The sequence below is a fragment of the Cylas formicarius genome, unplaced genomic scaffold, assembly GCF_029955315.1.
Source record: "Cylas formicarius isolate icCylForm1 unplaced genomic scaffold, icCylForm1.1 PGA_scaffold_7__23_contigs__length_41026272, whole genome shotgun sequence".
Lineage (NCBI taxonomy): Eukaryota > Metazoa > Arthropoda > Insecta > Coleoptera > Brentidae > Cylas > Cylas formicarius.
The window spans coordinates 10,553,809-10,573,333 of record NW_026844352.1 but is presented as its reverse complement, the minus strand read 5'-3'; the positions used below and the strand labels follow the sequence as shown (position 1 = coordinate 10,573,333).

At 34.7% G+C, this 19,525-nt stretch overlaps 1 protein-coding gene across 1 annotated transcript in view; it reads left to right on the top strand.

Moving 5' to 3' along the window:
* Positions 1-19,525, top strand: part of LOC132705463 (signal-induced proliferation-associated 1-like protein 1) — a 63,313-nt gene that overhangs the window by 39,871 nt on the left and 3,917 nt on the right. The window contains exons 5-14 of the mRNA XM_060676050.1: positions 2,855-3,121; positions 5,107-5,409; positions 7,665-7,785; positions 9,646-9,874; positions 11,094-11,250; positions 11,310-11,813; positions 14,397-14,766; positions 14,818-15,098; positions 17,874-18,076; positions 18,132-19,195. Of these exons, the coding sequence (XP_060532033.1) occupies positions 2,855-3,121; positions 5,107-5,409; positions 7,665-7,785; positions 9,646-9,874; positions 11,094-11,250; positions 11,310-11,813; positions 14,397-14,766; positions 14,818-15,098; positions 17,874-18,076; positions 18,132-19,195 (3,499 nt within the window). The remainder of the gene's footprint in view (positions 1-2,854; positions 3,122-5,106; positions 5,410-7,664; positions 7,786-9,645; positions 9,875-11,093; positions 11,251-11,309; positions 11,814-14,396; positions 14,767-14,817; positions 15,099-17,873; positions 18,077-18,131; positions 19,196-19,525) is intronic.

Below are 19,525 nucleotides of genomic sequence, written 5' to 3'. Positions count from 1 at the left end.
ATATAAATATCAATCATTATTAAGTAGACAGTATTTTCCCATAAAACTCTGTCATGGCAGATATTAGGAAAAAAATAAAAGCACTATTTTTGTAGATAATTGTATGATCTACAATTGAAATATGACATTTTTTGCAAAAACTTGAAAACTTTTTTTAGCACTTTATTTCTACCAGGTTACCCAAGTTGTGCACCAAAATACAGCTCTTGGGGAATTTTTGTTATTTGACGGTTATTTTTTATGTCTGATTTGATCGAATTATAATGTATGTAGCATCTAGTATGTAGTTCTAAGCATATAAAGAGAATCGATTAGCTAAAAGATTGACTCACCAAAAAGTTTACAGTGATACTCGACGGCAATCACATTATACCTGTATTGTTGGTGATCCACATCGAGCGTTATCAGATATCGCCTTTCATATTATGTGGTTTTCTCTGAACGCGAAAGATAACAAATCGTAATTAAACAGCCGTTGCACTCTTGCATTAAAGCGCAAGGTTTTATTTAGTGTGGCTCGGGTGCTTTTCTTTGACCGTCCGCGCCCGTTGTTACCTCTTGCTTTCAAAATGTGCTGTTGCGACATCGCCCATTACTATATCACTGTTTTTGTAAGATGCGACGTTGAGGCTCGAGGTAATGTTTGTTGTTTCTTTCTTCCCTGCTCCATTGCCGCTTTTATGATTTTATGAGGCCTCTAGCTAAAAAAAATGTTGTTCTAGTTTGGAATTTAAATTGGATATTGCTTTAAAAAATAATGCGTTTCATATCGTTCGCTTTTCAGTTGCTTTTATCCGACATCCGACTCTTCAAAGTTATAGGAAAATTTTATTGGTTCCAAATCCAAACATAATACAAATTGCTCTACTGATGGATGTCATTTAATAATAACTATCCTAACAATTGCCTTCGATGTAAAAAAAATCAAACCTATCCAGCATACCTACTCTAGGTTGGAAGTAAAATTGGGAATGATTGCATTGTTTTCGTATGAGGTTATTGTTTGAGTTGTGTCTGTTATGTTGATATAGTTTAAAGAAAAACAAAACAAATTTCTCTGTCGATGGATACCACTGAAATCAATCGAAATATTAAAAATTATTCTAATAATCGCTTTTGATATAAAAGGCTACTCATTTTTTGAGAAGCCTATATTGAGGTCGTTTTATTTTTTTATAAATTAATAAATGAAGAAGCTTCAAAGCAAATTTGTTTTATGCTGTAATATTAAAACAAACAATTGCAAGGAAGAATATTTTTGAACGTGCTTTGTTTTGCTGATACGAGTTGACATTGAAAACAGTTGAACTATTAGTAAATAAAATATTGACAATTTGAGGTTTAGTCTTTTCGTTCGTTGCCTTGTTTGTTTCTTTTCTAATTGTAGACTTCTAATTTGGATTTTGTGCTCTTTAGAGAGAAAGGTAAAATATTTCAAATATATACATCATTTTGGTACCATTTTTAAAATATTGCACTCTTTTTTAAAAGTTGCAAATTGTAATATTTAAACATATTTGTTATACCATAATTTTTTTTTATATTGCTCCATAACCCTTTCGTTAATTACAATTAGTTAGTTAGTAAGTTAATTAGGTAAGACCTGAAACACAACAACATATCTAAAGCTATTTACGCAACTTACGTTTAGTTAAAACCTAAAATTTCTATGTTTGTATGTATTATCGCCTAAATTATAATAAATGACCTCTGTGCGCCATATCGAAATGGTAATGGTCGTATCGGATAAGACAGATTTTTTTTTTAAATTATTTTGAAAGTCTTGTCTATGTAATTAGATTTGATGTGTTTTTATGAAATCGATCTTGTCATCGTTTCATTGATAAAATAATTAAATATCGCAAATTTTTTTCCAAGAAAATCTTTGTGTTATGTGTTTAGAAAATAAAAAAAAATTAAAATGAATAATTAAAATAATAAAAAGATCTTCAATTTCCAGCACAATTTAACAAAATACAAGAGAAAAATAAACAAAAGAAAACATTTCCTAACTAGACTAAAAAATAGACCGCTAGAAAAAATCCGAAAATCAGTTGACTATTTTATGAGCAAAACGGGCCCCGTTTTTCAATTTATGCGAAGAAAATGTAAACTATTTATTAAAATTCTAACACCGTAAATAACTAATAGACTATATAAACAGAAAAATATAATAATTATGAATTAAACAAGTAGGTTTGAATCATCGACTTTATTCATTGTTGAAGCATTCGAATTTAATTTTGTAGTATTGTATTTTATTTTGTTATTTTTTGCGATTGATCAACACTGTTCTGATAACTGAGAGTCTTTTAAGGTTTTTTTGAACTGTGTCAAAGTTTTTTCTTGAGTGAATCCGAATAGTTAAACTACACTTTACAGATTTGAAACGAAAATGATCTTTTAAGGTATCTTACTGTTATTACGAGGCAAAATCTCGTTATATGGATAACTATTCATAAAAAATTGTATCAGAGCGTCACCTGCAATGCGAACATTGTCGAGATAACCTAAAAACCTAATGAAAATTTTATATATTACATTCTCAAACATTTGGATATCTATAATGGTTCAAGAAATAAAATCGGAGGGGGATCTTCCTTTACATTAAAAAACTGTGTAAATCTGGCGTTTTGTGTTTTTCCTTGCAATATTACTAGATATGTTTTCCGTTTAACACAATATGATTTTGCGTTTCTTTTTCAAAGCGCACAAAAAATGTCAAGTTTGTATCACTTCAAACGTTAAATTTTAACTATTTTTTATTTTATGATATTTCCAAAAACCGTTTTATGGTTTTAGTTTTTTTCAAATTATTATAACGTAGCAGCGCAGTAAGTGAAGCGATTTGCAGGTATGAACAACAGTTGCACGGGAAAAAGTAACCAGAGGCAAACCATGGACGACAGTGCCGTGAGCACGTCTTCCTCGAGCGTCATACTGTCCCAAGAAGCGGAGGAGATTTCGAGACGAAGGGCGTTTGCCCACTACGACTGCCAATCATTGACAACGAATCTAAATTATTCGGTGAGATTGAGAAGGAATCTGTTGGCGAAACGGAGAAACACCACCACCGGAGCGTCGGCTGCATCGATGATAATTAGGTCAACAACGCCGGATGGTGAGTTTGTATGTCGAAATTTGAAAAAATTGTGAAAATGTTGGAAATTATAGTCGAGTTTCGGAAAAGGTCGACAGAGAGCATATTTGCATTCTTGATTTTTAAAACACTGTTTCTACCAAATTTTCATATATTAAACTTAGTTCGATTGTGTATCGTTTTAAAGCTGAGGCAATTCTCTTTGCTCTTTGGGGGTTCGAACATTTTCCGATATAAGTTGTCTGTAAATTCAAATATTAATGTTAATTTTTAATTTTAGTAAACTTGCAATCAATATAAAGGGTTTTTCCTAGGCTATCCATAGCATCGCGCTATGAGTGAAGCGATTGCAACTGCGTACCTTGGCACTGACAATTACAAAAAAAAAACTGAAAAAAAGATGTATTTTTCCATTCGATAGTAATATAAGGGTCCAACAACCCAGTAAACACCGCATTTCAATATCTTTACCTTAATCTAAAATATAAACAAAGGAAATTAAAACAAAAAAAGTTGAATTTCCACCTTACGGGTCGTGTGATTGATAAATGATATTGAAAATCAAAATAAAGTTTCGTTGATATCGTTACGCGTTTTCAAATCTCACTTACTAAATATAATTTAGGTTTAATCACTAACTCGGTCACTAATCACTGGTTAGAGACCAACTAATTCGCACATCTGCATTTGACAGAAATAATTGGCATCTAATTAGCAAATTGTGATCAAATAATATATTATGCAACTAGTGTGTGTATTTTACACCCTAGAAAAAAAATGTTTTTCCACTCCCGTCTGTAAAATGCTTAATTACACACGGATCTTGCGTCCGAGAAGCGTCACTTTACCACGTGAGTTTCTTGTCCCACTTCCGACATTTCCGAGATATTTTGACTTTTCTCAATTCTGACGATCATGTCAGTGTTGGTATTGGTGTTATTTTGCGAAAATATACCCAACAACTAACGGTCGTTAGCGTTTTATTTGATGAATTTAGGATAATTGGATACTAATAATAACCCGTAAAGTGCAAATGTAGAATTAAAACGAAATTAATCTTGTTTGACAGATGTAATTCATTTCTTATTTTGTTTTTATTTGACAAAACACTACGCAATTGTCATGTCCTTATTTGACTATCGTTGAAGTCACTTTAAAATATTTGAATTGACCTTGTGAATGTGTTTATTGCATTTCAAACGTGTTAAACAGAACGAGTTCATCGTAATAGAAAAAAATTACTAATTTTTTATGGCTAGGCACGACGAAAAATGGCTATTAAAATACAGTACAATACAATAATAATTAAAAAAATTGATAAAATCAGTTACTCTCCAACAATTTTGGTTAGTTGACCAAACCTAATTTTTAATCGAAAAATAAGCGGAAGTAATAAATTAATGTAATAAATAGTAATGTCAGCTATTGGATAATTTTGTGCTCTCCGAAAAAATGCGATGCAGATAATAGCAATATGAAACAACCAGTAAATTGAAATTGTCTTCCAAAATTGAATTGAGTGTTTAGTTCCTTTATACATATTGAAGTTAGGATAAAGATATTGAGATGCGGTTTTTACTGTGTGGTTGGTGGTTAGTGTTATTCACTGTGTTGTCTTACTATCTAACGTTTAACTCATATAGTTTTATTTATTTTTTCCTTGAGAAAATTATTATTTAATTATCAGAAAACGCCATCTGGTGGTGAGGTAAAAGTATTCGCTATCACGTCACTCATAGCACAATTGATAGCCTAAGAAAAGCCCGTTTAACGAATCCAAGTTAAAATGGACATGCATTTTCACCCCTCCACGTTCCTGTTACAGACAGAGCAAAGCGCATTGAACAAAAAACATTTGAACTTGTCTGAGTTTTAAAACGGTACTCACTTTAATTATGATTAATATAAGAAAATTTTACAGAAACCGGATTTTGAAAATTAAAATGGTTTCATGCCTCTACCTCGCTGCCATTATTAGCACCCAGATATATTTCATGTTAACGCAGGTGATGGTGAAGACGATTGCGGTGACGGTCAAAGCAACGAATTAGTGAAAAGCTGTCCGTTCTTCAGGAACGAAATTGGCGGCGAAGAAGAACGGGTAGTCAGCCTTACCCGACTTCAAAGCGGCCACCATCACCGGAAACCGCTGCATAGGCCGCCCCTGGCCTATGGAGTAGCCGTTTTGGAATTTCCGACGGGCGAGACCCACTGGCGGCATTCGACGTGTCCTTACCAAAGGCTGCCCAGGCCAATAGAAAACGTGGACCAGGGCGCGTTGTATTATAGAAAGTATTTTTATGGACAAGGTAAGTTTTATGTTTGGTACAGATCGATGCGGACAAAACTGCAGCATTCAAGGTGCAAAACTCGCCCCTTAGTAGTTGAACTATACAGGGTGTTTCATAAATAAGATGCTGATCTTTTATTGTACCATTCGTTGGATGGTCATATAAAGTGTGTTAAAATTAAATGGATAATTAAGGCATTAGCTCGGAGGCGTTGCAATTTAGATATTCATCTATAGCATAAAAAGCATTTTTGGTTAAATTGTTTTTAAGTACACTTTTAAAAGCACTACTTTTTTGTATTTTTTTAACCTCGGTTGGAAGTTTATTATAGAGATTGACTGCTAGAACTATAGGGCTATTTGCCACCTTAGTCAGCCTGTGCGTAGGCAACATCAAGTTTAAATTGACCCTAAAATCATATTGACCATTTCTAGTTTCAGAGTAATTTTAACGTTAATAAATTTAGTTTAGGAAGTAATGTTTTACAAGGGTATGTATATGGCTTAAACAAATTAATTCTCAGTATTTTCTTTTGTGCTCTGAACACTTCACCGCTCCTGACACAGTTACCCCAACACACGATGGCATATGACAAGCAGGATTGTATTTAGCCATAGGTACAAAGCTGAACGTCTCACCTTATATCTCAATTGCCAAAGTACATACGCACAAACTGACAGTTTCTTAAGTACTGCATCAAACTGATTCATCAATAAAAACTCCCAGATATTTCACAACTCTTTATTGTTTAACCGTTTTATTATTAAATTTAACAAGAATACTCTTATTTAAATTTTTCAAGCTAAAAAGCATTATTTCTGTTTTAGATTCATTTAAAGCAAGTCTATTTTCATTGCAAAAAGTTATCATTTTATTCACCGCACAGGTTGATATTTTGGATAAAACATCTAAACTAGCATTTGAAGTTGTGACGACTGCATCGTCCCCGTATGCAGCAACGTAATGACTAGGAAATTACTGCATAATGTTATCAAAGAAAATTATGAATAAAAGCGGTCCCAGTATGTTTCCTTCAGGTAATCCACTGATAACTGATGCATAAGATGAACTAACCGAGATATCGTTATTTTTTTGCTTGTTGGTTTTTTTGCTTCTTTCCAGTGAGGTAAGATTTTATCCAACAATAACTAGTTCCTAGGATATATCGCGCATTAATTCTATACCTATCACATCAAAAGCTCTCCTCAAAAATCAAAAAATAGAGTCAAAGACTTACTATTCTCTTCGAAACAGATTTATTTAAAGACATTAAAGCTTCTTCTGTTGAATGGCCTTTCCGAAAACCAAATTATTCGAAAATGAAGCTAATCTTTTATAAAAGCATTTTCCGAAGATTTGAAGATGTTTATATAATAAAAAAAAGTTTTCCCTATTTTCAATGAAACTGCTTTAGATGGATGCTGGAATTTGTTAGGGATCCATAATTGATAAAAATACTTTTTCTATTCTTTCAACAGTGGCATAGAGGTAAGTACGACGCGGAATAATTTTTATAAAATTTTTTTTTTTGTTTTGTTTTTGTTATTGTGTTTTTTTCAAAAAGAGTCTCTTATTTTGGTTAGCTTACAATCACCCGGTATGTCGATATAAGACTAGTAATAAAGATGTATATATAACGTTTATATTGTCTCATAATATTATTATATTATAATAGTATTATAGTCTTCTAATATTATTGTATGCTGCATCAGACTGTAATTCTCCCATCGTTATTCCTTCTACCAGCTTTATTGGTTTATGTGTTAGTATCCTACATATTGTTATCATATATTTCACGTGTCAACTCGTATTTGGGTACATAAGTCGTACTTTGTCATTCATTGTGTACCAGTTTAAATAAACTAAAAAAAAAATGGCCAAAATCTAGTATCTAATCTTAAATTAATTAATGATAAAACCTTCACTTCAGGCTTCAACGAAGGGCAGCTATGTGTTTCGTGCCATTGGATGCTAGGCTTGCTGTAGTACATCACGATATAGTTTCCTTTTTTTTTAACGTTTCCGGTGCCATGCTTTGTTTTGCGTTCTCCAGATCTTTATTGCATATCGATAACTGAGGTCAATAAAATCCCGTGACCCCAATAATGAAAACAGATACGACCATGAGAATTAATTAACACAAATTCATTTCGCTTTAAATGTTATTAATCTCTTTAAACACAAAGCAATGTAGAAGTGGAAATTAAGTATTCGCTGATAAACTGTACGTGTATGAGAAAGGGTCGATAATATATTCAACAATCAATTTGCAGAACACCAGAATTGGTTCGGTATGGATGAACAACTTGGACCGGTAGCGATATCGATAAAACGAGAAAAAGTTATTCATCCCGAGAATCAGTTGACCACCACCCTTACTCAGTATCAGTATCGGTAAGTTGTTTTGCAGGGAATGGTGTTTTTTGCTACTCAAATTAATGAATTATGCTCTACAATTAATTAATAGTAATCAAATAAGAGAAATTTCGAGAGAGTCCTTGAGTGCCAAAAGTTAATGCCATGTGTGCTAAAAAAGGTATTTAAGGTTAAGTCAAAATTTTTGTTTTTTTAGATTTTTCTCGATAACTGTGTTTCAAAAATTGTGTATGTCATTTACAAAAGTTGGTGTTTTGCAACCAGATTGTAAAGTGACATTTTTGCCACAACACAATTTTGCTTAGTCGTATATTTTTTTGTGCTCATAAATCGGTTGTTTGTTGTTAAATGACAATGTTAAATGTAAATACAACCTCCGCAATAACCCAATTATGTAAAACGATTTAATGTTTTTTTTTATTTGCAAGTTAGTTGGAGGAGGTCTACTTACTCCTGCAGCGTAATTATAGAACGAAATGGCGACAATTATTACGAAAACAATTAAGATAGTTTGACAAAGTTCATTAATTGATAATTCCAATAGATTTATTGATTTGTTTTGTTTGCTATAAGAAACCAGGTGGTTTTATATGTATGCCCAATAGGAACCTTTTCATTTAAATGAATCAGTTTACTTTAACTTTAAAATCTAGCAATTTCTGTTTCGTTTGATCATACTGAATTTAGCTGCGATATAAATAGAAAAACTTATTTAGTATTTAATAACAATAAAATTTATTACAACATTTAGTTTGGAAACGATTTATTTAAATATATAGGGTACTTAAGAGTTCAGATTTGACCGTAATTTCATATAAGTATGTATTCTAACTTGCTTTGTTGTTGGGTGTTAAAGTTTATAGAAAAAAAAACTTTTATCTGATTTTAACATATTATATTTATTTATATATTTATATGGAATGAAATGTGTTCCAGCGACGAACTAAGGTAATTTAATCACAGCACGTCAGTGTTTTTTGTCAGTTAATTGCTTTTCTTAAATTAAACAATAAAAAATATAGCTTCTTTGTTTCTTCAATTTTTGCATATCCGTAGAACATCATTTAAAGCAATTTAAAATAGAATTATTTTCATTTTTTGCAAAACTTTTAAAGAATTTTTTTTTTAAACGTTTTAAGTATTTTTAAATTTTACTTTTACTTTGTGTAACATTTGTAATTCAACAAATCTAAATTACAGAATATAAAGGAATTTCACTTTTTCTAATGAAAAAAAATTAAATCGTCAAAACATCAGTCACGTGCCTTGATTTTACTCATAAATATGAATTAGATCACTCTCTCGGAAACTACTGACACGAATAATTTTGTTTGAACTACACAAAATAAAAACCCTTTAGACGATAAATTAGCGTGTCAAAATAAGCTAAAAAGATTTTTATGCAAACAAAGAACTTATTTTTCTAAAAACTGACATTTTGGTACCTCGACGTATTTTTGGCTGATAACTATGATCTTAAAATCTTTGTTAAATTTGAAACATTTTTTAGGTTCTAGTCATTGTTAAAATTTTATTAATTTTATCAATTTACCATACTGGACCACACCGTTGGAGGTTCAAATTATTTATTATTTCGTACAAATGACGTTTAAATTAAGCTAATAACTTAGAAAGTAATTATTTAATTATCATTTATTATAATTAGTACTATTTTTGAACCTAATTGTTGGTTTTTTAATTTCTCTCCAATTTGTTTTAACTAGTAATCTTCATGAAATTTTGAGATTTTTCTATTTATACTGATTTGCATAGTCAGTTTGACAATCAATACAGTAAACACATCGAGTGTCCTGAAAATTATGAAGCCATTATGTACATTTTATTTTCAAGATTTGTCTGTATAGTAATGAATTTCAGGCTGGTGGTCCGTACGTCCGAACTTTTAACATTAAGGGGGTCGGTTCTCGAGGACGCCATCCCCAATATTAAACCATCGAACAATCCAAAAACATTAAACACCAAAGAAGTGCTGGAGTATGTGGCCCCGGAAATACAATTAAGTTCTCTACGATTAGGCGTTCAGGACAAGCAAGTTCCTGAGCAATTGCTCAAACTGGATGAACAAGGCTTGACGAATCATTACAAAGTAAGTGCTTAGATTAGTACCGATGTTACTATTAAATAGTTTCTGGTTAGGGTATGGTATACAGTTATTGTGATCTATTTTTCCTGAAATTTTGACATTGACGTCTAGGTTATTCAACAAGACGAGGCAAGTGAACAAATCGCAGCCCCTAATTTCTTTCGAGAGCTAAACACATGTCCTCACTTTTATAGCAGTCTCAATAATAGAGGCTATGTAATATTTTTGGATTTTTTTTTAGATAATATATAGCGAACTACAGAATTAATTGATAGTTTATTTTGTTTGTTTTGATTGTTAGGGGGCGTAATTCAGCTACAAATCAGTTAAATAAGTTTAATATTAATGTATATTCCTATTAGATAATATAGTAGCCGTAAGGACGTTAAAACAATAAAATTGCCATGCCCAAACTAAAAACTGTCAAATTGAACTATCTATTAGCGGTTGTGTTAGATATTAAACATCGCTAGGACTTATACTAGTTTTACGTAATTGATGAATTTCTTCATAAAGTCTTGAAAATTGACAGTAAAATCATACCCTACTAATTGTTTTATTCTGTGGTTCAATTTATAGGTTTTAGAGGTTGTGTTGGACTGTTTCGTTGTTTTGGAGCAGTCCTTACATTTAATTAAAGTGTCTAAGGCTCAGTTTTTTCTACAAAAAAAATTAGTTTGGTTAAAATTGGTTTAAAAATGAGTTTAGAAATTACCCTGAACAGTTTAAATAGTTAAAAGTCGCATCAAAGCCAAGCAAAATGGTCACATATTTTCAAGATTGCAGAAGACTCTACCTCTAAGACATATCATAGTCCAGTATTAGATTAGAATTGATAATACCGTGGCCCTTGTAGAGTAAAAATTGATGTGTGTCAGGCGGATATTAGATTTTCGTAAAGGTGGGAATGATCTTCCGTGCATGCTTCTAAATTTCACCCCTGCACTTGACGAGATCTGGGCACATTTTGAGAAAATACTGCTCTAAAGAATATAAAATATATACTGAAACCTGTCGAATTTGAAAACGAGATTTCAAATGACCGCGCATGTGAATATAAAATTGGTCCATCTCATTTTTTTTAATGGTCTCTTGAAAAATTCCTATATTATCAGCCTTGGCAGAGCCCATATAGATCTAGTAGCTAAATGGTTTATTATAATACCGTAACCTTGCTAGAATAAATTATATCAGATGGAAAAGAATACCCGCGGTTTTTTAGGTTGGCATAATGTATTGCAAAGCGGGACAGTCGACGGAGGAAGAGATGTACAACAATGAAGACGCGGGGCCTGCTTTTCTCGAGTTTTTGGAAACGATAGGCAAGAAGGTGCGACTAAACGGGTTCGACAAATACAAAGCGGGACTCGACAATAAATGTAAGTACAGAAATAAGTGGACGCGTTTCCGCAAGACTTTTCCGTTTCTTCTTCTGCAGCGGATTCGACGGGTCATTATTCGGTCTACGCGCAATACCAGGAGTGCGAAATAATGTTTCACGTGTCTACGATGCTCCCATTTACGCCGAACAATCGTCAGCAGCTCTTGAGAAAACGTCACATCGGTAACGACATTGTTACCATCGTTTTTCAAGAGCCGGGCGCCCTGCCCTTCACCCCCAAAGGGATTCGATCCCAGTTTCAACATGTGTTCGTTGTGGTGAACGCGATCAACCCTTGCACCGAAAACACTCACTACAAGGTGGCGGTCTCGCGTTCGAAAGATGTCGAGGTGTTTGGTCCGCCGATTAAAGAGGGCGCCATCTTTCCAAAGGGCAAGGCTTTCGCCGAATTCCTGCTGGCGAAGGTGGTTAACGCGGAGAACGCCGCCCACAGATCGGAAAAATTTGTTACTATGGCTACCAGAACGAGGCAGGAGTATTTAAAAGATTTGGTCACGCATTATTCCGCTAACACTCCGGTGGATACTGGACAAAAATTCTGTAAGTTATGCTGATGGTATATATAAATTAAAAAGTTTTCGAATAAACCCAATTCAACGTCTGGAAAAAGTAAAACGAATTAATTAATTGGTTAGTTGGTTGATTTGGCGTTGGTATACTGCTTTTTTTACAGATTTTAGAGTAGAAAAACTTGTTTTTTGAAAAATTGATATTTGTGGCTGTACGCATTTCTTTCATCAAAAATGGCGACTTCGAGTAAGAGTAAGAGAAACACAGTCTATTTGTCGCAAATACAGTAAAATTGTCATTCCTCGGGTGCGATGAAATTTTCATATTTCTCATTTTTCGCTGAAGATACTATAGGATCTGGGACAAATTTTTGTAGAAAAAATATCACAGCTAGCAGGAGATTTTAAATGATTGACGCATCCCTGCTCAATATGTATTATAATATCCTAAACGCATGCGTGTGTTTCAAACGCACGTTTGGAGATTATAAAAAAAAAGAAAACATGTTCATATAAACGTAGGTCCGGAAATGCGTTTCAAGATACAGGGTGTTGTATATTTAAAAAAACTCGGCTTTTTTACAATATGGTAATTATTTTTTGTCCGATTTCGTTGAAAATTGATAACGCTGTTATTTAACAAGATTACTTTCGCAATCTCGTGGGCTGTCCGGTGCGTCTGCTTCGTACACAGTCTATAAAGTCACTACGCTTTTGTTTGTACTGGTAATTGCGATTTAAAATGATATTTTTGAAATATCTCGCGCACTGTCTATGATAGACGAAAGCTGAAAATCTCTCTTGACACAGTTTACGATACTGTTCAATTCAAATTATCCCATGTTTAACGGTTTTGATTTATCGCCAATAATTTACCCACAAAAATTGAAATTTGTGGGATTTTTTAGATTTATTTCCCATAAATGACACACCCAGTATATAATGCAAACAATGTTTGCAATAGAGATCGTAGCTCTGCATCTCCCACATTTCCTGGTATATAAATTTTTCCAGTAGGGTAAATAGTTTTTGAGAAAATAGTTCTTTCTGAAATCATGCTGTACGCCGTAAGAGTAAATGACGTCATCGCATATAGATTAAGTGCGAGATATAGCGACTGTCACAGAGACTTTTTAAAATATCTCGAGAAGCGTGTATGATGGACGAAAACCGTAAATACAAAAATTCTAGCTGCCTACAGGACTGTTTACACCAAACAGCCATATTTTTTTCTAATTTTGATTTATGGCTAATAATTTACTCTGAAAACGAACAATTTTCAGGGTCTTTTTCTATTTCCATAGTTAAAAAACCATGTATATAATCGAAAAAACGCTTGAAATAAAAGTTATAGTACCGGATCTTCCGCATCTCCTGGTACATCATTTTGTCGATCAAGTTAATAGTTAAAATACAAAAGTTTTAGCTGTTCATATGGGCTTTATGGTCGTGTGAAAGAAACTGGCAACAGAAACAAAGCCCTATAGTTATGGACAATTATCGTTATAAGGGGAACACAATTTTCAGTTTTTTGTAAATTGCCGACGCACCCTGTACATTGTTTCAAAATTATGAAGAATAAAGGTTTTTGAGCATGATCTTGCGCGACTTTGGGCTTAAGAATTTTTTAGATAGTACGTATGTACAGTTTTTGAGAAATATTTTTTTTCTCGAAATGCAAATGTGGTTTTTAAATTTTTTAAAACACTTCTCGACCGCCCTCGTCCCAACTTCAATAGGTTCCGTCAGAGAACTAAGGTCTCTATTTGTGCTAAGTTTGACCTCGATAGCTGCAAATTTCGAACACATATCGTGTTTCATAGCTATATACGACAGACAAAGGCTATAAAAGATAGACGCCAATGTCCGACCGCGACCATTTCTTATAAGCTGTTTAAAAGTAGAAAAATCTCAGCGCACTAGCTTAAGCCGTTCGGAAGTTATTCGCGTTTTAGGAAGCGGCTGCAGAGAGTAGAGAACGGACAGACAAAATAAAAAGAATTTTATTTCGTCGCTGCCATGCCCGAAGGTACCTTAACGAATAGTATTGTCACAGAGGATCTGCACCGCTGACTTTTTTTGTTACTCACATCGAACAAGCCTGTAAAGGTACAACTTTTTTAACTTTTGAATTATGAAAATCGGCAAAACGTATTCTAATGAACATCTGTTTTTTGGAACCCTTTCAGCACAATCAACTTAGTTCGGAAAAATTAAAACTAAGTAAAATATAATATATTAATTTTTCAAAGAAACTTCCACAGGCTACTGCCCATCCAACAGAATGATTGGCGAAACGTCAGCATTTTCGACTAAGCAAAGACCGACGCAGGAGGAGTCCAGAAGTTTCGTAAAAAGCAATATATTATATAATATATTAAAAACCAAGCATTTCTAGATCTACGTTCAAATGAACTTTTTGTTTTTTTTCAATAACTGATCTCCTCTAAAGCATTTAGATATGTTTTTTGAAACACTCTGTATAGGCGGGTTGCAAATTAATATAAATATGTGAATGAAATCAATATTCTTGTTAAATGATTTTCATATTGGTACCAAACCAAGTTAGAAGCAATTTTTGCTCAATAATAGGTAAAATATATTTCACTTTTAGCGATATTTGGTAGCAAAAAGAAAGACAAAATTCGACCGCGTTTCATACCGGACTTATGCCAAAGAGGCGCCATTTTGTGGCAAGTTCTGCTCGACGACAGCGGTCAGAGTCAGCAGATCGAATGTTTTTTGGGAATTTCTTCCGACACGTTCGTGCTAGTCGAGGAACAAACGAGACAGATCGTGTTCGTGACTCCTTGCAAATCGATTTTGGGATGGTCTCCCCAAACCAACTCGCTGAGGATCTACCATCATCAGGGAGAATGTATGACGATTCACATGAGGGACAGTCATACCGACGAGCTGCTCGAAATTATGAGCCGTTTGAACGCCGTTACAAACGGACATATTGCCAAAGAATTCTCGATTAGGTAACAACATTTTATAAGTCGATAAAAAAAAGGTGAACGATGTCGTTACAGTCGCAACATTATGGGTCAATTGGGGTTCCACGTGCAACCCGACGGAATTGTAACTTTGGTGGAAAGTGCGGGACAAGCGTGGCAAGCGGGCCTGAGGCAAAATTCGAGATTGGTTGAAATTTGCAAAGTTGCGGTTGCTACTTTGACCTACGATCAGATGGTCGATCTGTTAAAAACCTCTCTGACTGTAACTTTAACTGTGATACCACCATTAGTGGACGGTTCGCCGCGGAAAGGGTGCACACTGCAAAATTGTAAATATAACGAAGCCCATTACGAAGGTAAGCGGTTCTTTTCCTTCATTTTCCGAAAAATTGACGGTTAACATTATCACTCTATACGAAGTGTTAACAAAATACTGTGCCAACCTTAACCGGCAGGTGGATTTTTTCATAGATATGGAAAAATGCAAAAAATGGATACACTTTTTTTGCAGATAATTAAATTCTTCGGGCGATACTAATTATTCTTGAAAAAAAAATTATAGAATTTTAAAGCAAAGTGATAATTTTGTATTTCTTTTTTAATCATTTAATGAACCACATCCTTAACACCTTATCTCTCAACCTGTAAAAAAAGTAAAAACTTGAAGACACCAGTTCTTTGGATTTACTTAAAATTTTAAAATATTATATTAGAGTCCGATTATTTATTAGAGTACGGTGATGTCACTGTTTTCTGCGCGAACGTGATTGTCTCTCTTCTATCTCAAGCAGTTGTAATTTGCTCTACCAATGGCGTGACGCGTAGCAGAAAACATTAAAATAATTAATAAGATAAAGTAAGTATGCAATGTTTGTTTTTATTTTTATTTTTTTAATTTTACATGCATATAAATAATGCTTCAAAACACCAGGGTACTAAAAAAGGTCTGTTTCTAAAGAAGTTAAATATAAAAATACAAGCATCAAATTTTATTTATTTGTTTAGTAAGAAATACAATAATAATTAATGCATAGACCGGTCGTACCGACTCTGGTTCAGCCGATCGAAATCGAACAAAACAATCAAATAGAACGTCAACACAGTTCGTCCCCTAAAAAGGAACTGGTCACTCCGCGCTCCTGCGCGGACTTCGTTTCCGACAATAGGCAATAGAGGGCGCTCCATCACCTCCACGCAGTATACTCCGACCAATTTTTAAACCATCAGAGCACAAAATTCTGATTTGTTTTTATTCTGAGTCTGATGTTTAATTGCTTTGAGGCGAATATCGCGGTTTTCTAATGTTAAATTACATCACAAAACAACAAACACATTAATAAATAACTCACTTGAAGCCTATTTGTTCCAACAGAGTCCTTAAAGAACCAACGCTTTTCACGCTATCAAGCAAAATCGCTCTGTCAACAAAGTAAGTATAATGGTTTGTTATTAAATTTTAAATCCTTACGTTTTAAAGTAGGTAGTCTCTTCTCTATAAAATAAAAACCTTAAATGATTTCTCTTATGGAGTTCATTTGTCCTGGAGTGCTGTCGCAATTTCCTTAAAATCCTTGGCCTTTTTTTCCTGCGCGTGCAAAAAGAAACGCTTATTTAGATACCTCGGTAGCAGCCAGAGTTCTTGACCTATAAAAAAAACCGTTTCGTTTGAATAAAAATTTGTTGTAGCTGTACAATTTTAGGTACCCGTGCGAGACATTAACGATTTCTCCCTTGACTTTGAATTAATCCTTTCTTGCCTATTTTTTTAGGGGTCATATTGGGTTAGTAAATCTGAAGGTACTTCAGATTTAAATATATCTTCAATGACTAGAATAAAGCAAATACACGTTCAAGATGATTTTTCTTTTAAAAAGGGCGAAATCGTCATATATTCTTATAAAATAAGAACATATTTACCTCAAAATTTATATAATACTTTCGTAAGCTTTTTAAAACCCTATCACAATATCAACACTTTTACGCAGTTCACAATTAGAAATTCGAGCCGACACATGATTCGGCCTGGGTGGAAATCCGTTCACTGCGCCGCTTGCGTCACTGTACTCTTTACTAAATAATCGGACTCTATTATAAATACAGGAAATTTGTATGTTTTTGGACAAGTATACGTGTGTCCTGTGATGTCATGTCTAGCGATTTAATCAAAAATGGCCCGTGTGTTTTAGCTATATTGCTACCATTTTTAGATGCGGATTTCAAAACTGGCAAACAAGATTCCTGTATCAATTTACGACATCCAGTAATGAACTAGATATAGATGTCATGCTATGACGTAACTGCGCAATTACTCTGACTGGACTTTAACAACTTTGAATTGAATATTTGGAACTTTCTACACATCTTTTATAGCTAAGTCTCGCCGTTTCTGAAATATTTTTAATTTTACAAAGAGTTTATAATTTGCAACATTGAGAAAAAATATTAATTCTATTAATTGTTCCAATTTTTTAAAATTTGTATATTATCCGTTTAACATTTTCTCTTGTAGCTTTGGGCCATCTGGATACGTTTCAGCAAACGTCAGAATGTTAACATTTTTAGAAATTAAACAAATTTAAATTACCTTTTTGGTAATAACTTTATTGTCGGACATGATTGACAGGTTTATAAAATCTTTGTGAACGACATTAACCAGTAGGTGTCATTTCTGTAGTGCTCGATGTTTTTTTTCTGGCTTGTTTTCGAAATTGACAACTTTTTTTAAATAGGCAACCTTTAGTCAAGGTCAACCAATTTTCAAATACGATAAAATTGTGAAAATGGAGTGTTGGAATTAAAAAAAAAAGTTTTAACGGTTTTTTAACGGGAAGACGTAAGTGTAAGATGCTAAATACTACAACGTCTTGAGAGTTTTGAGGAATTAAAAAATGCTTTAATATACAAACTCTTCTGTTTAAAATAAGAAAGAATAAAAGGTATAAGGCAAGTTTAATCTTTATGTTTTTTGACACGGGTTCTGTGATAAGATTTGTTCCCATAAAAAACGGGTCAGACTGTTCAATAATTGTCGGTTTTATGTACAGGTTTGTTCATATATCCTAAAATACACGTTATATAAGCCAAAACTAAGCAATAAAAATTAATTTGTTTATTACAATTTATTATTTAAGGAGATTATGAGAGCGTGGGGACGGACGGACACAAATCTAAAAAGGCGCCACAAATGCAACAAGCCGTTTCGGGTCATCACAGGAAGGTTTACGAACGAAGCTTTTCACCCCCGAGAAGTAGCAATTCTTCCGGTTATGGTACCGGCAGTAGCAGCAAATCGTTTCACGGGCAGGAGAATCGCTATTTAGCGAACAACGTCGAGGTAAGGTTCAATGTTACGCTACCTATGGACTTGAATTATCGGCAAACGCTTCCAGGGCACCGTCACTAGTTCGTCGAACGACGACAAGTGGTGCGAGTTTTTCCAAGACTTCGACGTACCTCCCATTCCGTCCAAACCTACCTCGTACGGTGTGAGAAACCATCACCCGAACAACACGTTTCCGTGTTCGCCCAAACGGAACAACACACTCCCAATGAATCAACCTCCCCCCACTGCCCATCACCATTACACCGTTCAACACAACAAGATCCAATTCAGTAATAGTCTTCCACTGCAGCACGTTAATTTCCAACAACCGCTGACTGCGGCGTTGCATACCAATACCAGCGAGATGGACTTGTCTTACAAGTCGGAGAAAAATAACTTGTTGAAGCACCACAACGACAAGCAACGACAGGAAAGTGATTATATCCAAGCGACGAGGGCCCCGAAAGTGCCCGAATTTATCAACGACAATCTATCCAACGATAGTTCGATCAGCGATCGAATGAACCTGATCGGAAGCGAGGATGAGTTGTCTACGGGTAGTGGGAACCACTCGCCGAGAACTCGAAGGAAACATTTGAGCAATACGCATTACTCGACTCGGAACCAGAGCCCGAGATCGATGAACGGCGAGGCAAAACTCCGACCCGGCGTCACGTCAAGGTCTTCCAACAGGAACAGCGCCAATCTATCGACCAATAACTTCCAGGAGGAACTGCTGAGACTCATCAATCCGGATAGTATCGAATCGTGTTCCGATACCAAAGAGGCTAACGTCCAATCGCATACGTTGTCCGTCCACAAAGGTCAGCCAGAGGTCATTTTGACGATGGCGAGACCCGCCACGGTGATTTCAAATGCCAGCACCACCTCAAGCCCGCTGCCGAATGAATTTAAAGTGTCGAGAGACGACGGCCCGCCGTCTCCCAGTAAGAATACGGTCGGTTTGGCGTTTCCGGAAAATTTTCCGTTACCCGAGGAATCGGACTGGCCCAGCCTGGTGGACACCGCGACGAGGGTCATGATGCAAGTCGGATCGATGCAGGAACCCGATAGTAACAGAGCTCGATGGGACGATGAAATATTGTCCGCCGATCACACGAACGCGTACGGGTGAGTGGATGGTGTGAATGCTGTCGAGCGAGATGAGGGAATGGTGTGAAAGGTCCAATACCAGTATGGGTAGAGTCTTCTAAACGATATACCGATTTTACGACATAATCCGGTATTTAACTTGGGTAAATTTTTATGAAGGTCTAACCGCAGCCCTACCTCGCTTGGGTTTCTCTTTGTAACCCGCAATTCAGAACCGTACTTCAGTATTTCGTGCATACAAATGCAGAAAGCTGACGGATTTGTGTGAAGTTTCATCGGTGAGATTCCTCGATTATTATTAGTCCATGCAGTCAAAAATCCAAGGAGTAAATTTAGCTACAAAACAAT